The sequence below is a fragment of the Sceloporus occidentalis genome, unplaced genomic scaffold (assembly GCF_023333645.1).
Source record: "Sceloporus occidentalis isolate IW3139 unplaced genomic scaffold, rSceOcc1.0.p SCAF_2, whole genome shotgun sequence".
In the NCBI taxonomy this organism is placed as follows: domain Eukaryota; kingdom Metazoa; phylum Chordata; class Lepidosauria; order Squamata; family Phrynosomatidae; genus Sceloporus; species Sceloporus occidentalis.
In genome coordinates this window covers 5,525,370-5,548,340 of record NW_028316982.1, presented here as the reverse complement: position 1 = coordinate 5,548,340, position 22,971 = coordinate 5,525,370, and the positions used below count along the sequence as shown (strand labels likewise).

The 22,971-nt window shown below is 42.9% G+C and overlaps 1 protein-coding gene across 1 annotated transcript in view; it reads left to right on the top strand.

Moving 5' to 3' along the window:
- Positions 1 to 22,971, top strand: part of MASP1 (MBL associated serine protease 1) — a 90,393-nt gene that overhangs the window by 30,982 nt on the left and 36,440 nt on the right. Inside the window, exons 3-8 of the mRNA XM_089508671.1 lie at positions 12,070 to 12,247; positions 14,986 to 15,117; positions 15,756 to 15,952; positions 18,290 to 18,437; positions 20,005 to 20,123; positions 21,380 to 21,458. Coding sequence (XP_089364797.1) covers positions 12,070 to 12,247; positions 14,986 to 15,117; positions 15,756 to 15,952; positions 18,290 to 18,437; positions 20,005 to 20,123; positions 21,380 to 21,458 — 853 coding nt within the window. The remainder of the gene's footprint in view (positions 1 to 12,069; positions 12,248 to 14,985; positions 15,118 to 15,755; positions 15,953 to 18,289; positions 18,438 to 20,004; positions 20,124 to 21,379; positions 21,459 to 22,971) is intronic.

Genomic DNA, 22,971 nt, shown 5'->3' with positions numbered 1-22,971 from the left:
TTATCTCAGAGAGGTGGCTGTAGTACCTACCCAAATTACAAACTTCAGGTTTGCTAGGATGTTGCCATGGCAGTTAAAGTGAAATCACCAAGCTACAATTGTGTGGTGTGAAGGGGCCCTAAAATTCTGTAGGTCCAAATTCAAACTCTCCCACCAGACTACAAAACCCAAGATTCCCTAGGATGGCATTATAACAATTAAAATGGAATGGAAGTACTGTAACAATGGCCTGTTACAGACAGCCAAAACAAAGCTGCTTCGAGTCACAGTGGAGGTATGGTGTTTCACTGATGCATTCATCCTAAGAGTCCAGAAGCCGCACCAAAGCCATGCTCTAGTCCTTAGGGCTGGAGCGTGGCTTTGGTGCGACTTCTGGACTCTTAGGACGCATGCATCATTGAAACACCATACCTCCACTGTGACTCGAAGCAGCTTTATTTTGGCTGTCTGTAACAGGCCAATGTAATGTAAAAACACACTTCCTCTCCCTCCTATTATTCCTTTCTTGCTCCTTCCTTCCAGGATTAAGACTCTCCCTCTTTCTAATTGTTTTCATCCCCCACAAAAAGGGATAGAACCAGGACAGTTTAAAGTGACATCAAACTGCTACAACAGCATAATGCAAATACACTGACTAGCATGCCATTTTGGATCTTTTTCCAATTTGACGGGCAAAAAAAGAGGTGATATGATAGCTCTGTTATATTTGAAGGGATGTCATCTTGAGGAGGGAGCAAGCTTGTTTTCTGCTGCTCCAGAGACTAGGACCCGGAGCAATGGATGCAAGCTGCAGGAAAAGAGATTCCAGCTCAACATTAGGAGGAACTTCCTGACAGTAAGGGCTGTTCGACAGTGGAACACACTCCCTCGGAGTGTAGTGGAGTCTCCCTCCTTGGAGGTCTTCAAACGGAGGCTGGATGGCCATCTGTCGGGGATGCTTTGATCTGGAGTTCCTGCATGGCAGGGGGTTGGACTGGATGGCCCTTGCGGTCTCTTCCAACTCTATGATTCTATGATTCTATGATCCTCTGCCCAAGTTTTCAGCTACATTTAAAATATTACAGATTTTCTCTGCTCTTCCCACTTTCCTTATTTGTCCTCAGCATACTTCAATTTCTGCAATCTGTGTTCAAAGAGAAAAAGCAGAATCATAGAATCTTGGAAGAGACCCCAAAGTTCATCCATTCCAGCCCCATTCTGCCATGCAGGAATACACAATCAAAGCACTCCCTGTGATGAATGGCCATCCAGCCTCTGTTTTAAAAACCTCCAAAGAAAGAGACTCCACCACACTCGTAGCAACATGCTCCACTATAGTTTGCGCTCCATTGGCTCAGTATGGGGGAAAACAGGGGAAAGAATCTTGTCCTTCCCTGTAGATTCAGGCAAAAGCAAATTGCAGCAGCCTCTCCCAGTTTGTCTGTTCTTCCTCATTAATATCTTTTGCCGTCTGGACCACACTCTTATGTAACTCAGGCACATGTGTCCCAATTTTCTTCTGTGAAATATTACAGCATGTGCTCCTGTAACTTTAATCCTCAACACATCTAGGAGCAGAACAAAGTAGCATACAGTGCCATGAAAGTACAGGACAAGACATTCTACCTAAACATTATAAACATTTTACCTTTAAAGCCCCAAATGGCTTGGGCTTGAGTTACTTGAGGGAATGCCTCTCCCTACACAATCCGCCGGGAAGAAATCACTAAACTACGTAACAACCAGGCTAGTGACCACTTCCCACAGAGCATTTTCTGCCATGGTTCCCAAGTTGTGGAATGATTTGCCGGAAGAGAGCCGTCTTATTACCACCCTAGATGCTTTCAAGAAAGCACTGAAGACAGATCTCTTCCGGCGAGACTACCCACCAAACCTGCTGTAAAATATCTCACCTCTGTTAGCATTGTATGTTTTTTATGGAGAGTCAGCCAGCTGTATTGTATTGATAGTAATGTATATATATTTTTATGCTATGTATTTAATATTGTTGAAATATGTTTTTATTGTTGAAATTTGCTGACTGCTGTAATCCCACCTTGATCCGCAGGGAGAGGCGGGAAATAGAAATACATTGTTGTTGTTGTTGTTATTTATAAGAGCTTCCTGACGGTAAGAGCTGTTCAACGCTGGTGCACTGCCTGGGAGTGTGCTGGAGTCTCCTTCTTTGGAGTGTTTTAAGCAGAGGCTGCATGGCCATCTGTTGGGAGTGCTTCAAGCATGGCACATGAGGTTGGACTGGATGACCCTTGGGGTCTTTTCCAACTATAATTCTGTTTATTCCTGCACTGCAGGATGAGGTTGGACTGGGTGGCCCTTGGGGGTCCTTTCCAACTATGAATTCCTGCATGGTAGAATGGGGTTAGAGTAGAAGACTCTTGGGGTCTCTTTCAGTTCTAGGGAGTTTATCACACTGGGGCTGATTTTGATATTAAAGAGTGATTAAAGCACATTTAAAGCATCACACGAATGAAGCGGAAATGGCGAGTAATTGCGCGAATGATTATCACATGCAATTGTGCAAATAAAGTGATATCGGAAATGCATTGCTGCTGAAATCTCGAAAGCAAAAAGATGTGTATGAATGCTTCTTTGTGACCATTTTAATGGCAGCTTTTGTGCAACGTTGTGTGAAATCATTATGTGTAATTACGTGGGTGTTTGGGGATATTCAAGGGATAATCTCCCAATCTCCTTTCCTATGAAATGGGAGAGAGGTGCCATTCCTCCCTTGCCTTCGAAACTTCAGCTTTCAGTCACAGCCATCCTCTTGCTATTGCTTTGCTGGTGGAGAGCAATGGAGGTAGAGAGAACAGAACTAAGTCCTCCTCCCCACCGCCACCACCTCCTTGCTCCAAGATCTGCTAAGTATTAAAGTTACAGGAGCTCCATCCAGCTGCAATGTGTCAGCCCTCTCTATGACTAAACCCAGTCTCTATGTCTTCACTATCACTTGCCTTTCCCTCCACTTCCATCCCTTTTGTGCTTCATCTGCTTGATGAAGAATTCAGGAGAATCCAAGACCTTGCATAGTTCAAGTTGGCCCAAGAAAGGGGCTGTCTTAATAAAGATCAAGGATTTTCCGTTACAGACAACAGAGCTACTTTTCCTTTTGTATTTACCACTATGAACAACTTTTTAAAAATAGACCAAAGGGGGGAAAGGCTGGAATCTCTCCCTGTTGCTCTGGCCTTAGGCTCCAAAGTAAACAAAAACAGAGCATTTTCTTCCTCCATGCTTGGCTGGGTATCTACCTCCTATGTGTATCTGATGCAGTGCGCTCTGGCTCCCAAAAGCCATAATAATGTGTGAGGCTTTTTTGTGGAGTCAAAGGCCTCTTTGTTGTGATTTGCTACTAACATGGCTCCTCCGCTGGAATTTCTTACCATTATTAATGCTTAAGGGTGTCTCTTTTTTGGCAGCTGAGGTTTACAGCAGCAACAGATTGGGGAAGGATTGCTGGATTGGGACTTACATTTGTTTGTCAAACCAATTCCTGGGATGGGGGTCCATAATCTATCATGTTTTGAAGCTGGGATCCCTTGTTGTTGTTGTTGTTGTTGTTGTTGTGTCTTCAAGTTGATTCCAACTTACGGTAACACTTTTGTTGTTCTGTGTCTAAGAGCCTTATCACACTAGACAAATCCCATGCAAAAACAGGATTTTAAAAGTAAAAAAAAAAAAACACCTGCAAATACGGGAAGTTTATCAGACGCGTTTGCGCCAAAGAGCAATAACGCGAAAATAAAGTGAACCAAAGGTTTTTTTTTAAATGACACCTTTTGACTTTCAGAAGTTCCTGAAAGTAAAAATGTGTCATTTTTATTGACTTTTAGTTCGCTTTATTTTCACGTTATTGCTCTTTAGAAGAAATGTCATCTGAAAAGGTTTTTGCAGTTTTTTTCTACTTTTAAATCCTGTTTCTGCCTGGGATTCATCTAGTGTGATGAGGTCCTTCAAGACATTTCTGACTTATGGTGACCCTAAGGCAGGGGTCGGCAACCTACGGCCCACGGGCCGGATCTGGCCCGAGCCCGGTCCTGCCGCCGATTGCCACCCTCTCCACAGCTTCCGTGCCGCTCCGGGCGCCATTTTGAGTTCAGCCCCCCAGTTGTCTGAAGGACAGCAACCCGGCCCCCGGCTCAAAAAGGTTGCCTACCCCTGCCCTAAAGCAAAACTACTGTGCAGTTTCCTTGGCCAGGTTCATTCAGAGGAGGTTTGCCATTGCCTTCCCTGAGGCTGAGAGCATGTGACTTGCCCAAGGTCTCCCAATGGGTTTCACAGCTGAGCCAGGAATCAAACCCTGGTCTCCAGTTGTAGTCCAGCGCTCAAACCCCTACACCATGCTGGCTGTCTGGAATTCCATACTTTAAAAAAAATATGTCTTAATACCTAGTAATAATATACATTTATTTATGCTTTATCACTCCTCCACAATAGCAAACAGAAGTTTATCACCTCATTTAATCCCCAAAATCAACAATCATTTTCACAGATATGGAAATAACGCATTAATCACATGTTTCACATCCTCATTTCCCATTTTTCCATTTGCATTCCCAGTCACAATTCTCTTTTTATCTCTACATGATTCTTGATTACCTTGTCCACTATACTTTAACCTTCTTTCCCAGAAGAAATCAAATTATATATACTCTTTTATATACTTTAACAACTAAATCTTGTCCCAATTTGATTTCCTTTTTCCACCTTAATGCGGTAACTCCAGGAGCAGCTTTATCTTTCATTTCCATTCAAATCCATTCTTCTCTAATTAAAGAGTTACAGCTGGGATATATAGGGGCTGTAAATAAGGGGGCTATAAATGTAAAATTAAACCAAACCAACCTCCCAAGAATGATCTGGTTATCCCCCTTGGACAGGATTATATCCTTCTTGTGTCTTACAAAGAAAAGAGATGTGCCAGTTATAGTATGAGCAGGATTTTGGACAAAGTAACTTTTGTTAGCTGGATCCTTTCCCGACCCTCCCACTCCTTTTCCATCATTATTATTTCTCTCCTGCATACTCCTAGGTGGACCTAGTCTGAGTTGCCATCTGGAGCACTTTAAAAGAAAGCCATGGTGATTTCCCCAATGCAAAGAATCTAATTTCTCCTCTTCTCCTTCTGGCATCCTTGGGGCACATTTTTCCTCTCCTTGGCCTGGTGCCATACTCCCCCCCCCCCCCATCACCACCAGCCCCACACCATGTAAAGCAAATGCCTTTGCACATTGCTTAGAGACTTACACAGCCCCAGGGCTGGTCCAGGCAGGGGAGCACTGTCTCAGACAGGGAGCCTGTCTGAATTCCTAATGAAGTCATTTGAATATGAATACATGCTCCCCTTTTTCTCCCCCTACCTCTGCACACCAGAAAGGGAAGGGAGAATGGGAGGAGGAGGAGAAGAAGGGGGCCACTTTGTCCCAATGATGCTCACTCACCTCCTCCTCTCAGGGCAAACAAATGATCCTGCAGTGTCACTGCACAGGATAAATCTATGCTCAAGTAGAATTCAGAGACGTTGCCATGTTAGTCTGGAATATCAGTTTGCAAAGGGATCTTATAGCACCTTTGAGACTAACTGCATGAAACATGTCGTGGCATGAACTTTTGTAGACCTGGTCTACTTCCTCAGATGCATGGAGTGCACTGGTGCCCAGGAAGGACACCAATAATAGCTATAGAAATGCAAAACTTGTGAGTATGCTGGTGACAAGTTCAGCTTCACCACTGGTCTCTGAGGAACAAAGGCAGGAGGGAAGATGTTGCCTAAAGCCAGGATGGGTGGATGACCCTAGGAATGGTGGAGGATGTTTTGCATTTCTATGGCTATTCATACAGTCTTATTATAAAGGCCCTTCCTGAGCATCAGTTCACTCCATCTGAGGAAGCAGACCAAGACTACAAAAGCTTATCCTACAACTTCTTTTGCTCAGTTAGTCTCAAAGGTGCTACAAGATCCGTTTCAATACCAAGCAAGAGACATTGTAGGATAAGCTTTTCTAGACTTGGGAGTTTATTGCACACACTTTTTCCCCCAATCTGGGCACGGGCAGGGGACATGTGTAGCCAAGTGAAAATGCTTTTTATCACATGCAATACTGTCCTCAAGGCATCCCCATGCCATTGCCCAGCCCTAAGCCATCCCAGATCATGGCTCAGCCATCTGATTATGCTCAGCCAGAAAGCTTTTGTCTTTCAAAATTCAGGCACCTGAGCCTTGACAGGAAATGGCTTAGGGCCAGGCGATGCATTTCCTGCTCCGCTTTTCCAAGGGTTCTGTCATTGGCGCTGCAGGTCTATGCCCTTTAGTAACCATTTTTTAGCAGAGGCTGGATGGCCCTTTGTCACAGAGAGGGTTTTGATTGTGTCTTCCTGCATGGCAAAAGGGAGGTTGGACTGGTTGGCCCTAGTGGTCTCTTCCAACTCTATGATTCTGTGGAAACACAATGAAAAAGAAAGCACATAAAACCAACAATTAAAATACAATACTATAAAACCATTAAAGCATAGGATGCATCGCAAAGGTATGTATGTTTGCAAAGGCAGCAGCTTACAGCAGCAGCAGCAGCCAGCTTGCAACCACTGGTTTTGCATCTCAGCTGGAATTGAGCAGGTCTTGGAAAAGTTACATTTTGGCAGACTGGGGAATTCTGGGAGTTGGGGCCCTGAGCCAGGATGAAGTTGGTTGCCCCCTGAAAATGTTCCAATCTCTCTTTTAGCAGAAGAGTAAAGATAGAACATGCATAAATGTGAGATATGATTTACCCAATATAACATACAAATTCTGGGAGCCAGAAGTGAGATCTCAGCTCTAGTTGTTTGGGCCAAGAGTAGAATCCTGCTGTGTTTATTTTTGAGAAGAGTGTGGAGATTGTCTAGTGTCTGATTTATTTACTTTTTAGTGTATCTTGGCATGACATTTCATGATCCAGCTGATGGAAGAAAACAGAAGCCACACCCCAGAAGGGATGCTTTTTCCGTTAAAAAATGAAAGCATTTTTGGGTTAACATGAGAAAGTTGGGAGAATGCAGAGAATACAGGGCCCTTTAAATAAAAATAAAAACCATCCTTGTCTCAGAGAGCCTGACGACTCGCACATTTTTAAAATCATGGTGGAAAAATGAGGAATGACTCCTGCTATTTCATGCGTGTTTGGCCAAGGAAATGCCAGAACATTTCACGCTCTATATGGCTGGATTTGGGCTGCATCTGCACTGCAAAAAGAATGCAGTTTAACCACCTTGACTCAATGCTATGGAATTGTGGGATTTGAAGTTTTGTGAGCTATTTAGCCTTCTCTACCAGAGAACTCTGGTGCCACAAGAAACTACAAATCTCAGGATCCCATAGGTTGGAACCATAGAAACTAAAGTGGTGTCAAACTGGTTTATTTCTGTAGTGTGTCAGCAGCCTATAGCTGAGTAGTGTGAAAGGACTCTGATGCTAATTTAAATCATGGAGGGTAAAACACTTTCAGTGTCTTATTTATGTATAGCTTCCCCTATGGAAACAGTTGGCCATTTTTGTCTGATGCAGAACATCCATATTAACTTCAGACCTTAAGAATTGTGCATGCATTTTGGGCCACATATTGCCCATCCCTGGACTGGGACCTGTGGTTTGATTTCCTGGCCTTTCCTAGCGGCAAGTGCAATGTCAGCCATCTCCTCCTTGAGGACGGGCCAAGAAATCACGCTTTTCGAGGACAGCACATTTTGGTTAAACATTAGCAAGAACATTATACCCTTAAGAGGTGTTCAGCAGTTGAAGTAGTTCCCTGGGGAGGGGAGGGAATTAGCAGATCAAAGGGATAATGTTCCCAGCAGGAAGGGTATGTTTTATGTAGAGGAAACAACAGTCCAGGGAATAACCAAAAGCAAACATACAACTAAATACAAAATCCACATTTTTCCTATTCAAACAGCCATTTGAAAAGTGATTATATAAGGCCTGACTTAAAGGCAAACAACAGCAGCAACAACAGTTGACGCACTGTGCAACTGAATGTACAAACAAGTGTGGAACGCATAATTGCAGGGTGCAATGTGCAACAGGATGTCTATTACACAACGGCACCCAACCATTCACCTCTGTTTCCACAATCTTCAGCTGAACACATATTTTGACTGTGGACAAAAAAGTACATGAATAAGGGAGGTTTATAAGGGAAGTTATAAACATAAATAGGATGCCTGTGAGTTGAAAGGGACCATCTAATCCAACCCCTGCCAGTGCAAGAATCTTCCAATAAAATACTCCTGAAGGCAGCCATCCAACCAGTACACTATTTGCTCCAGCAGATAGGTTTGCCACCTACCTCTGACAAGGTCTGTACCAGAGAAACATTTATAGTTGATCTTAAAAAAGAAATCCTGTCTTCCTTCCTAGCTTGGAAATGCTCTATTACTGGACCACATCTCTGAAAATTCCTACAGGTAATATGGCCATTGGTTTGCAGCAGTAGAGCCAGCATGGTGCAGTGGTTTGAGCATTGAGTTATGATGCTGGTAATCAGGATTCATATCCCTGACAGCCATTGAAACCTACTGGATAACCTTGGGCAAGTCACACACTCTCAGCCTTAGAGGAAGGCAAAGGCAAAAAAAAGTCCTCAATAAATCTTGCCAATAAAGCTCCATAGTAAGGTCACCTTAGGATTGCCATAAATCAGAAATGACTTGAAATGATTTGACAACAATAACAACAGCAACATGCAAATCTTTCTTTTTTGGAGACACTCCTTTTTGGGGTCTGCCACTCACAGTGTTTCCCAAGCGAATATAGCCATTGGCCATGCAGCCTGATAAATTCCAGGATTTATGATCCAAGAAAGGAATTGTTCTAAGCCCTGTCATTTCCTGGCCAAAGGCACACATATCCAAGCAGGGTTGGGATGAAATGGCATCATGCTGTAATATTGTCCCATAGGTATTCTGGAGGAAGTGAAGGGAAAAAAACAGGCACTAGTGTCCTGCCACCACCAGTCAACACTGTTGGACTTAGTTAGAAACTGAGATTTGCAGACTAAACAAAACAAACAGAAGTCACCATGCACTTTCAGAGAGTGATACCTTTATTGTCCAACCAAAATGCACAATATACTTGTTGCAAGCTTTTGAAGCTCCACTGGCTTCTCCATCAGGCAAGATGTTACAAACCAAACAGGAGGGAAAAAACAGTTGGAGATGTTAGTCATTTGCCTGCATGTTGTTTCAGTGAAGATGATATGCTGAGGAGGATTCCCAAAGAGGGGTCCCTGTTGAGATGCAAATGAACTTTAAATTTCCCTGCATTCGAAAATCTCCCTATTGCTGCATGGCCAGAAGGAGGAGGAACCTGCTTGCACAAAATACATTTACTAAGGACTGAAACAACTTGCAGGCATCTGGCTAACATCTCCAATTGTTGTTTTTTTCTCCTCTGATTTGTAACATCTTGCCTGGTGAAGAAGCTCATGGAGCTTCAAAAGCTTGCAACAAGTCTATTGTGCATTTCAGTTAGGCAATAAAGGTATCACTGATGGGTTTTTTGTTTGTATTTGTTAAATGGCCAACACAGCTACCCCTGTCTGTTTTCAGAGAGTGAGTTCATCATAGAAAATTTGCTATCTCCAGCAAATACAACATCCATGCAAAGGAGCTTGCCAAGGTGCTGAAAGTATTTTGGAAACAGCACTCAGCCCCAGTTGTTTCTCTGTCCCACTATTATGGAAGCCACTAACTGCCACAGATTCCACAGCTCACCTATCACTACTATAGTGATAGATTCAATGACATCCAAAATCCACAAAATAGTGGGTTTTACCTAAACAGCGCCTAAAAGTTTTCCTAATGCAACTGCAAGGAGGCTGCTTGAGAAATGCAATGTTCTCTGCCTAACAAGAAAGCTGAATGCCTCACAAAGGAAGTATTTTCTGTGTGTTGGTAATGGAGTTTAAATTTTATTTCCTGGCTTTTACAACCCTTACCAATGATGTAAGCGACATCCCGTGATATTTATATGCTGCGCATCACTTATGTCATGATGGTGGCCCCCATGTGGATGGGAGGCCGCCATCATGGCACCACTGTTATGTGATAGAATTGCCACTTCCCACTTGTCTCGGGCCTATATGCCATTTAATGGAGCCTAGAATTGCATTGGCTTTTTTAACTGCTGCATCACACAGTTGCCTCAAGTTAACACAAATTAAAGCAAATTCAGTTCAATGAACAGTATGGTCTTCTAGTCAGATTGGCAGCAGCTTCCCTGGCCCTTAAAATATGACTCTTTCACAGCTGGTATCTGTGGTTCTTTATGGGGTGATTCCAAGGAGTAAACAGAGCTCTTTGGATCGGTAAAGCCTGTGCATCTGTACATCTCCTCCCAATAATGATTTTTTTAAAGGATGCCAAGCCTTTAAAAAGAATGGTCTTTTTGGATTATTCTGCCAGCCCTCAGTCCTCTAATGTACAGCTATTTTTAAAGAACTTATCCAAGACGATGGAAACTAATTTCCCCCTTCTGCATCCCGAGTGAGTTGGTCTTCATCTGTTCCTAGATGATGGTAATTAAGACAACCTGATGGAAAGTTTCAGTTGCCCGCATGACTTCACTCTGCATTAATGCCACAGCACACTTGGGGTTCTCTTTTCCAATTCTGTAGCCAAAGGAGGGGGGAAATACAGTGTTTATCTAAAAGCAGGGTGTGGTGGGTGCCTTGGAAGACTGCATGCTTGGCGTGGTTCAAAACAGGTTTGTTCCTTCAAACAACTATGCTCCAGATCAACCACATGCTATTAGCTGTGGTGCCATTTAACTTACCCAGGAAGGATAATTTCCTTCCAGGAAACTTCAGGGCCTGGCTGCGATTTATTACTTAGACTTTGGGGCTCTGTTATCCAGAGGATCTGAGGCGGCTGGCAATGCTTTAAGAACAAAATCCATATATGAAAGAAGGACTGGAGCCAGGTTAATATAGAAGACATATTTCCTCCAATTCAGTGTGAGTACAGCTTTTTGCAGTGCTTCCAAATGATGCATAAAAGCTGCATTTCAATTGGCTAGAGGATCAAATAAATTGAATTTGCTAATGCGTTACGGCTCTTGGTGTCTTATGCGTGCATAACTTACCCTAGGGAAAGAGTTGGACCTTTTTGTCCAATGGACAGCATCCACAATATATTAAAAATTGTAGAAGAGGATTTGTGCATGCAATGCCATTGTTTATGGATGTGCATGTGATTTGGTCATGGATGTGCAAAGCACACATATGGGTTATGTATTGCACATGAGCATTTGGTTTGCATACAGTTGGATGTGCCTTTTGCTTCAATTATGCAACACTGCAGTTCAACACAAAGGTCTGCAGCACAATTAATGTGTAGTTCTGCACCCAGCCTCACATAGGTGTTCATATGCATTGAGTCACACATTCAGTTGTACATTCAGATGTGTGCAAAGAGATTTTGTAGCACCTTTGAGATTAAGTGAAAGAAAGCCACCAGGTTTTTTTTTTCTTTTGGTTGTTGTTGTTGTTGTGTGCCTTTAAGTCATCTCTGACCTATGGTGACCCTAAAGCAAACCAATCACAGGTTTTTCTTGGCAAGTTTCTTCAGAGAGGAGTTGTCATTGCCATCCTGAGACTAAGAGAGTGTGACTTGCCTAAGGTCACCCAGTTGGTTTCTATGGCTGAATGAGAATTTAAACTCTGCTCCCCAGAGTCATTGTCCAATGCTCAAACCACTGAAACATGCTGGCTCTATTCATTATTCAGTTAGTCTTTTTTCAGTTAGCCATGTTAAACTGCATTAATTCTGCAGTGTAGATGCAAACCTGGTGTCCCTGTTGGAAGAAAGACAAGATATAGATGAGGTGAGGTATTTTATAAAGTAAATCAGATCAGATCAGGTAAGATAGACCCAGGTAGAAGAGACTCACTGAATCAACATTTAAATGATTAGTCAACATTAGGGCAAATCCCATTGATTCAATTGATCTTCTCCAGCTGGGACTAACATTCAGAATAAGGGCTCTGTCTCCATTCCCATTATGCTGACGGTTGTCTATCTCTTGGGTTTTGATAGGTCGAATCAGAAGACCAAGTCTTGGCTACCTTCTGTGGAAGGGAGGCTACGGACACAGAGCAAACACCAGGGCAGCAGGCCATCCTGTCTCCCGGGTCATACATGAGCCTCACTTTCAGATCAGACTTCTCCAATGAAGAACGCTTCACAGGTTTCGACGCCCATTACACAGCTGTGGGTGAGTAGCTGGATGGTGACCTGATTGTATACATCACCAAATTCCAAATGTTGGTATTCTGTATTCATGGATTGTGCATCCACAACCATCTATAAATTAAAAATATTCCCCCCATTTTTGTCCCAAAAAGGCAAGCCTTGATTTTGCCATTTTATATAAGGGAGAACATTTCATGATGTCACTATATTTAATGGGACTTGAGCATCCATGGAGGGTCCTAGAACGAACCCCCAACGGATAACAAGGGCCCACTGTACCTTCTCTTCAGCCAGAAAACTCCTATTGAACAGTGAGAATTATGGGAGCAAGTTCTAACTGGAGCTTGGAAAACTTATTTTATTGGATTACAGACTCCCCAGTCAGCAAGGTTACATGCTGGTGGTGGGATTCTTGAAGCAGTAATATAAAATGAGATGTTTTTCCACCTCTGGGTCCAGCTAGGCTTGAGACACCAACCACACTCCTCTTGAGCTTTGCCATCACTTTACATGGACTTGGGCCCTAGAAGAGGGCTGGCACTCTCTTGGCACTGCTTATTACAGATGATAGTTCTTACTGGTGGGATGTCACAAAAAGAAGCTTGGCCTCTGTTACTCAATGTCTCTTTGAAGAAACCTTGTTAAGCATTTGAAGAACTCTGAGGTTCTGCAGAACATAGTTGAGATCTCCTGCCCTAGATCTGATGTGGGGCCAATTGTAACTTTACCATTGTTTACCTTTCTCTTGCTGTATCTCTTGTCAGAGCTTCCCTACATCAGAACTTCAACATGCTCCAGCACAGTGACATACCTAGTATGTTTGAAACCCAGTGCGGATCAATTTTTAATACTCCCTTTCTCTCTTCAGCAGCCTTTTCTGGGCCTGGTGGAGCTGCTGGATAGGGAGGAAAGGGAGGCAACTTGTTTCCTTTCCTGGATAGCAGACCAGCCACACCCAGAAGGCAGTCTCTTTGCACAAGTACACTGGGTGACACTCCCCTCTAAGATGTCACCCAGCACAATCTGCACCCTCCTGGTGACACCCCTGCTCCGGCAATCTATAGTTTGTGACATCCACTGGGTCTGTTGCATCAACAGGCTAGCAATCTACAGACTGGGGCATCTGCAGGTTGCATGCACTGCCCTATTAATCAGTGGCAGTGTGTGCATGCAGACGCACTGACACGGACATGTGCTCATCACCACCTTTTGAATAATATGGGGCATGTGCACATTGCCAACTATTGAATAATATGGGGTGTGACCGTCCATGTTTTTTCCCATCCACAAGGGCTGGGGTGGGGCTGGAACTGAACCCCAGTGGATGGGAAAGTCCCACTGTGTGTTTAGAACATATTTCTTAGAACAAGCTTTCCCTATTTCATCCAACCAACATCCTGTTTCTTGGGCATCAAAAATAATTTGCATGTTATCTTATATTCTGTTGACTGTTTCACTGATGCAGAACACTTTGAAATGCTAGGATATAAACATTATATAAACAATGACACACAGACGGACGGATGGATGGATGGATGGATGGATGGATGGATGGATGGATGGATGGATGGATAATCTCCCTCCTCCAGGAAAAGAAACTGGCCGGATGCAATCAGTGCCAGCAGGGGAAGGGTGGAGATATTGATGAACTGTGGCCAGTGGTGACTGGTGCCTTTCAGGTCAGTGGGAGAATGAATCCACTCTGGATTTATGTACTGAACTTTAAAGGGGTTATTGCATGCTTTGAGTGTTAACTATGACTCTGGAGATCAGGGTTTGATTCCCCCCTCAAGCATAAAAACCCATTGGGTGACCTTGGGCACGTCACACTCTTTCAGTCTTAGAGGATGGTAATAGCAAACCCTCTCTCAAGAAACATGCTAAGAAAAACCCATGGTAGGGTTGCCTTAGGGTCATCATACATCAAAAATAACTTGGAGGCACAACAACAACAAAATATAAATCTGGAAAATCCAGAGCACATTCACTCTCCCACAGACCTAGAAGACCTGACATGGAAGCTCTCAGCTAAAGCTAATGGGTCTTTATTGCCCATTTACAGGGACGTAGCCAAGGGGGGGGGAGTTCTTGGGGTCCGGACCCCCCCTTCCGTTAGATAAAATGAATGGTGCGTGCTGCCGCGCCGCTGCACCCAAGCCCCATTATAATGGTGGCACTTAGTCTGGACCCCCCCTTCCCAAAATCCTGGCTACGTCCCTGCCATTTAGTTTGTAATACAATAGGCCTAGCTCACAATATATACGGTTGCAGAGACTATCATTCTGTACACACACAGCCTTACAGTGAGGGCTGCAACTAAGCTCAGAAGGAACAGGAAAACCAGAGGAGAATGGGAGATGATGCCATTGCCCCAGCTAATTTTTTTTTAAAGAAAAAAGTCCCTGTGGTTTGACCCTGCAAGCTCTGTTTCCATTACAACCATTCTTGGAGACACTGGAATGCCAATACAATGTTCTTCCAGCCAGTCCATTCAGTACAAGTCATGGCTGAGAGCTCAAAATGGGTCTGATAAAAACAGACCTCAAAAACCGCATAGATTTCTTGTAATCACACCCACTAGAGAAATCTTTTGGAACTTTTACTTTTTAGCATGCAGAAACATGAAACATTTCTAGCAAACATGTATAGGATTAGCAAGTAAAGGAAGAAACTCTGCTGGGACACAGCCTATGGGCATGTGCAAAGCAAAATGGGAAGGTTTTGGTTTATGAGCTCATTCTGCTTTCTGTTCCATCACAGATATTGATGAATGTCTAGAGAAGAGTGATGAGGAACTGGCTTGTGACCATCACTGCCACAACTATATTGGAGGGTATTACTGCTCCTGCAGATTTGGCTACATCCTCCATTCTGACAACAGGACTTGCAAAGGTATCACTTGTAATGGGATGGCTGTGGATGGCTGCTCTCACTAGTGAAGTTCTGGACTTACATAGAAAATGTTGTTACAGTTGAGTCCCCCTTATCCAAAATGCTTGGGACTAGGAGTGTTTTGGATTTCAGTTTATTATTATTATTATTATTATTATTATTATTATTAATTTTGGAATACCTGTATTTGCATATGCATACATAATGAGAGATCTTGGAGATGGGAACCAAGTCTAAAGACAAAATTCATATATCTTTCATAGACACCTTATGCACATAGCCTGAAGGTAATTTTATATTTTTAAAAATAATTTTGTACATGAAATAAAGTTTGTGTACTTTAAACCATTCGAAAGCAAAGGTATCACCATCTCAACCACCCATGAGAAAGTTTTGGTTCTTGGAATGTTTTGGATTTTAGCATTCTGGATAAGGGAAATTCAACCTGTATTAGCTGTATTACAGTAAATTAAAGTTATACGGAGATCCAGTGTGGAGTAGTGTTTCCGCATAGGACTAGGACCCTGGAAATAGGGGTTCAATTCCCCGCTCAACCATGGAAACTGACTAGATGACCTAAACAAGTGTCAATGTTAACTAATCACGGTTCTCAGCCATGATCATTGTGTTTGTTGTAGTGGAATGCAGCAACAACCTCTTCACTCAGAGAAGTGGCATGATCCACAGCCCAGACTTCCCCAATTCCTACCCCAAGAGCTCTGACTGCTTGTACAGCATTGAGCTAGAAGAAGGCTTCTTCATCACCATGCAGTTCGAAGACAGCTTTGACATCGAAGATCATCCAGAGGTGACCTGCCCATATGACTACATCAAGGTGAGCACATCTGGCTGTGAGGCCACTGCCCAGTGGTCAAGCCAAGGCTTTCAATTTCATGCACATCTCACGTTCACTCGTCAGCACTTTCAGACTGGGAAAAACTCAGATCTTATGCACGTGGACTCAATAGTTCAGTGGTGACTCAACATGTAGGTAAATGACTGAGATGCTAAACCTAGCACAAAATGCAGCTGCAAGATTGCCAACCAGAGTACCATATAGACAACATATAATACCATGATTATGGGCATTCCCATAATCTGGATGTCATTGGGCATCATTATCTAGTCTCCCCTCCAGGTAAACAAAGGATTAACTAGGTGTTGGGTTAAGTTACATTTATTTGGGGTCTGCATAACCGAGTGTCACAAGAAACAATTGCCTTATGAGGATGACCAGCGTCAAGTTTCAAGATCCTTCCTGAAAGAGAATATAAAAATCTCTGAAGGACCACAAGACAGAGAAGTCGAACAAAGAGAGACTTGGGTCTGAGGTTTCTGCTGCACATAAGGGATATTTCTGGTTATAGGCTGGATCACATAGTCTAGACACGCAATCTCCTCATGAGCATCCAGGACATCTATATCTTGAGTAAGATAGTAATGTCCTAGATAGATGCACTAGGGAATTTAGGTTTGTTTGTTTGTTTGTTTGTTTGTAATCTTCAGCTGAATAAGACCTAGATTGTAGTAACTTTGAGTAACTGCCTGAAAGGAGGTCAGTCAGACCTTGCTTGGAATATTGTGTCCAGTTCTGGGTACCACAATTCAAAAGGGATGTTGATAAGCTAGAACGTGTCCAGAGGAGGGCAACCAAAATGCTGAAAGGTCTGTAAATCATGCCTTATGACTGAGGAGCAATTTAGGGAGCTGGGTATGTTTAGCCTGAGGTTAAGAGCTATGGCAGCTATGTTTAAATATTTGAAGGGATGTCATATTGAGGATGGTTGCTCCAGAGAACAGGACACAAAGCAATGGATTCAAGCTACAGAAAAAGAGATTGTACCAATATATGAGGAAGAATTTTCTGACAATGAGAGCTATCTGCCTGGGAATGTGGTGGAGTCTCCTTCTTTAGAGGTCTTTAAGCAGAGGCTGGATGGCCATCTGCCAGGAGTGCTTTGAGTGTGTCTTCTTGCCTGGCAGAATGGGACCGGACTGGATGGCCCTCGGATCTCTTCCAACTCTGATTCTGTAGACTTTATCACACAGAAGCAAACTGGTTAAATCCTGTTCAGAAACAGGATTTTAAAATCCACTTTTGTGGGTTGTTTGTCAGATGCATTTCCGTCAATGAGAAATAATGTGACAATAAGCCAAATGCAAAGTCGACAAAACACACTCCTTTTTACTTTCGGGAAGTTCCCAAGGGAAAGAATAGGTTTTGTCGACTTTGTGTTCAGATTCATGTCGCGTTATTTTTCATTGATGGAAACATTGTCTGAAAAACTATCCACTTTTGCGGGTTATTTCTAATTTCTGTTCGGATTAACCCCAAATGTCATGTAGAAGACAACTGGCTTTTGCAGGGTTTTGGTTTTTTTTACTTTAAATCAAGTTTCTACATGGGATCCATCGCGTGTGATCAATTCCTCCTGCACAGACATAAAAACTAGGGGCCCAGTCACACTATAAAATTACAGCCAGCCTCAACTGTTGTGGGGGTTAGGGGTGTAGGATCCCCATGTAAGTAGGAAAACCATGAATATAGGCCCACATATTACATAAGGGATCCATTTTGGCACTCTTCATGTGTAACTATTTTAATTGCGAACACTATTTTTTTTATCTAGCGGAACATTTCTTGAGGCATTTCTAAGTCCTCTAGCAGGATTCTGTGGTCAATATGTTCAGTTGACCACAGAATCATGCTGGAAGACCTAGAAATGCCTATAGAGAACATATTTTTCCATGGAGGTGACAGCAAATACAGTAATCCATGAATAAATCAAATCTGCAAATGCTTAACTCACAAATGTGGCAGACAATTATATAGTGCTATTATTCTCTTTTAACTGCCATGGTTCCATCTCATGGAATCCTGGGAGTTGCAGTGTAAACAGGGGCACTTAGAATCCTCAGCCAGAGAGCTCTAGTGCCTCACCAAAGAAATTCTATAGGTCAGAACCATGACATTTGTCATGGAATCATAGTGCTATAATTGTGATGGCCTTGGTCTGTTTGTAAAAGATAATTTCATATACAATCTTTCATTTCTTCAAAAGTGGAATAGAATGCTTTTTTTCTATCAGTGCTTTTGTAATTTGGACAATAAAAACTAAATATTAAGCCACAGCCTTTCCTCTGTCCATCATTTGGTTTCCTCCCTTGATAGATCAAAGCTGGACTTAATGAATATGGACCTTTTTGTGGGGAAAGATCTCCAGGACGGATCGAAACTCGGAGCAACAGCATCCAGATATCGTTCCACAGTGATAATTCTGGCGAGAACGGAGGCTGGAAACTGTCCTACACAGCTATAGGTAACTCTTCTATCCTCTCACATTTCACACTGGGACATTTGTGGCCAAGCGACATTAATATTTGGTAAAAGGACTTGATGAGAAGGAATAGACTAGCTAAGAGAGACCGCAGCAATTTACTTTTGCCTGAGCTGACTGGGAAGGCCAAGACCCCACCCCTCCTCTCTTCTCTTTCCTGCTGAATTAATTGAGTGTCAGCTACTTTTTCACTTTGAAATCAGTTGGCAGCAATTGAAGTAAGCTGAAGACAAAAGAGGAATGTGGGGAAAGAGGAGAGAAAGACTGGGGTGTTTTAAAAGCAGTTGAAAAATTGGGATGGAAGAGGATTAATCAGGACTGTCCCTGCCAAACTGGGACACATGGAGAGTGTTTGCCACCATTGCCTTCCTCTGAGGCTGAGAGAAAGTGACTTGCCCAAGGTCACCCATCTGTTTCCGTGGCCAAGCAGGGATTCAAACTTTGGTCTCCAGAGTTGTAATCCAATACTCAAACCACTGCACCATTCTGGCCCTCAGTTACTAGGATAGCAGACTAAAACCCATCATGGCCATTTCCACGGATATGGAAGTCAGCAGTCACTATTGGTTCTCAGCTAGCATTTGCAAGGTGCTAATGGAGTCCTTAAATGAGGACCCACAAAATTAGCACAAACTCCTCCAGTGGGAAAGTTGAGCGGACAGCATGTTCTCTTATTAGACACAGGATAAGAGATACAGGGTTGGCACATACAGTGGTCTGCCTTCCAGCATCATGCTGTGCGTCCTTGCAGCCTGACATCTTCCAACTGAGGTGACCATCTCACTATTCCCAATAATATGAATGCTGCTGGATAAATCTATGGACTAAAAGCACATGCAGGGAAGTGAGGAAGCAATGCACAGTTGTGCCGGCTGGACTGACACAAACGGTGCAATTAGGTGTTAAAGAAAATATGTGGTCCCTACATTCACGTAGTTCCTGTCCCACCACAGGACTTCCTTAGAAATCTGTGCCCCAGCAACCAGACATAGGAGTTCATCACATGAAGGAGATTGGGAGTTTATCCCATGAATATCCTGGAAAAATTGCATAATTACATGAAACGATTTCACACGACATCGCACAAAACCCGCCATTAAAGTAGTCACAAAGAACCATTAATGCACATCTTTTTACTTTTGGGATTTCAGCAACAATACATTTCTAATATCATTTCATTTGTGCAATTGCATGTGATAATCATTCACACAATTACTCATCATTTTCACTTTATTTGCGGGATGCTTTAAATGTGCTTTAATTTCTCTTTAGTGCCAAAATTAGCCCCAGTGTGATAAACTCCATACAAATTAAAACAAATTATCCTTTCATTTTTTTATTACAAAACAAAGTATTTCTAAGTAAGATGCGTAGGTGAGGAAAATCACAGATTAGGACCTCAGACACCTTTCACCACTTGAGGGAGAACATCTTCTATTTCACCTCGCTTGGTAATTGTAGCACTGTCTCAATGATATTTCTGGCTTAATCAACAATTGTTTGGTTCCTTCCCCCCCCCCCCTTTCTTTCTCTTTTGCAAAACAAAAAGGGGATCCCTGTCCACTTCTGGAGCCTCCAATCAATGGCAAAATTGAGCCCTCCCAGGCAACATACACCTTCAAGGACCAAGTGGTCATCAGTTGCAACACAGGGTACCACATCCTCAAGGTACGAGGTTCAATGGGTTACAGTTTCTAGGAGACCATGGCTGGGTTTGGATGGGGTTTAGCATCTTGGATCTTCAGGCTAAGACTGATGACCATCCAGAGAGTGGGAGTGGAAAATCTGCTCAAGGTCTTAGTCCGAAGATCCAAAATGCTAAACCCTATCCAAAAATAGGTTCAGCATTTTGGATGCCTTTGATGTTCAAATAATACCCAGATCAGATTCCCACTCCACTGATATGGAAGCCACCAGCTTCTCCTGGCTGGACAGTCAGTCTAAGTGTGGGGGAAAATCCATTTGTTTCACTTTCTCCTGGGTTCAGATTTTTTTAAAGTTTAAATACAGGTAGAGTCATCCTTGTCTGAAATGCTTGGGACTAAAGTGGATTTTTTAAAATTTGGAATACCTATATTTGCATATATGTACATAATGAGATATCTTTGGAGATGGGACCCAAGTCTAAATATAAAACTCAGTTATGTTGCATATACAATATATACACATACCCTGAAGGTTATTTTATACAATAGTTCAAATAATTTTGTGCAAGAAACAAAGTTTGTGTACACTGAACCATCAGAAAGCAAAGGTGTCACTTCCTCAGCCACCCATGAAAAATGTTTTGGGGCATTCTGGATTTCATAAATCCAGAGAAGAGAGACTCAACCTGTACTTTTCTCTTGATCTGCATGGTACAAATAAATTGTTTTATTCATTTATACCATGGAGATCAAGAGAAAAGTACAGGGTGGGTCTCCCTTATCTGGCATCCAAAATCTCTGGAGCAAAGGCAGTGACCCAATGCTCAGAAAACAACACCCAGGATCCTCTCAGCTGCTGCAGGATTCTGGGTGTTGTAGTCTGGAAGGACACTTTTCCCATCTCTACAGTGGATGTCAAATACTAAGGAGAATATACTGTCCTCAACTGCATTGTTAGTCAGTAAAAAATTCTGAGTCCAGGGATGATATTCTTGAAAAGAATCAGAGTCACCCAGTTGAGGGTTGAGGGAAAGCTAAGGTTAGAACAGAAAAGGGAGAGATTTCAGATCTTGTTACAAGTAACAATCAGCCTACTGCATGCTCCTCTTTTCTTCTTCCCCACTCACATCCAAAGCTGGAGAAACATATGAATGATGGAGATATACCTTAATGGACTGGAGGGCCTCACAGGGCAGAGGCTACCCATGGGTGGCAGGTTGCTCATCTTTTTTTTTGCATCATTCCCACATTTCACATTTGTATTCCTTTGATCTGCAGGACAATGTGGAGAGCGAATCTTATCAGATCGAGTGCCTGAAGGATGGCATGTGGAGCAACAAGGTCCCCGTCTGCCAAAGTAAGGTCCAATTTTGAGTTAATGGAAAGGTGAGGTCTAATAGAAATGATGTCTCTGGAGATCTAAAACACCTTTTCCTACCTCCCCCTTCATACAGCCAGCCCTCTGTATCCATGGATTTTTAATCATGGATTCAACCAACCATGGCTTGAAAATATTCAAACAAATATACATTCAAACAAATATAAATTTTGCCATTTTATATAGGGGACACTATTCTACTATCCCACTGCCACCTACCTCTGACAAGGTCTGTACCAGAGAAACATTTATAGTTGATCTTAAAAAAGAAATCCTGTCTTCCTTCCTAGCTTGGAAATGCGGCATCCATAGTTTTTTGTGGGTTTTTCAGGCTATGTGTCCATGTTCTAGCAGAGTTTCTTTCTGACGTTTTGCCAACATCTGTGGCTGGCATCTTCAGAGAATGTTTGCCTGGAAAGGACTCCTGCCTTTCAGGCCACACAATATATATAGCCAAGTCCTTTCCAGGCAAACATTCTCTAGGAGTCTGGTCGGCCAAGGCTTCAAATCCCAAATCAGCCATAGAAAGCCACTGGATGACCTTGGACTAAGTCAAACACTTTCAACTTCAGAGGAAGGCAGTGGCAAACTTCATCAGAATAAATCTAGCCAAGAAAAGCTTGGATAGAGTCACCAGAACTTGAAGTTGACTCGAAGGCACTGGAATCCAGTGTGGCATGGTGGTTTGAGCATTGGGTTGTGACTCTGGGAGACCAGAGTTCCAATCTCCACTCAGCCACAGAAAACCATTGGGTAAATCACATTTCATGAGTCTAAGAGGAAGGCAATGGCAAACCTCCTCTGAATAAATCCTACATTAAATCAGTGAGGGTTTCTTTTGCCTACAATCTTCTCCTGCAAACTGAAATTATGGGTCACGATTCATGACTTTGGGATTGGCTGCCTCTTGCATGCTCTTTTGCTGCTGGACTATTAATTCCTATTTTCTCTCTTTCTGCTTCTCTTCCCATTCTTTCCTGGCTACCGGCCTGCCTGCTTGCCTGCCTGCCTGCCTCACTCTTCCTTCTGCTTTTGGAACAGTCACTGAAACTGAAATGACAGACAACAGGACAGCGATAACTGAAGATTCGAACCCAGGGACAGCTTGACGAATGTGCCTGGCGCACTGTGCCTTTAAGCAAGGATGTAGCCCTATCCTCTTAGCCAGACTCTAAAGGCTACATTACTGGGAGCCATCCCTCCCACCAGCATCTTTCTACAGAAGCATCTTCGCTCTCTCTTACCTGTTTCCACTGTCACTATGGGCCTGGAATCAGTTCACTGCTTCCTGCAAAGACATGCTCTTAACTCTGGGACTGAAGAAAAAGAAAAACATGAAATAGTGGTCAATGCATGGCATGGAATAACATGGTGGTGGTTGGGGGGGGGGGGGGACCATGCACTGCACTAAGGTGCCCTCCACATCTACCTGGTTCTTTCATTTGACACCCTCCACATCTCTCTACTCAGAAATGAAAATCATTTGTGCAAA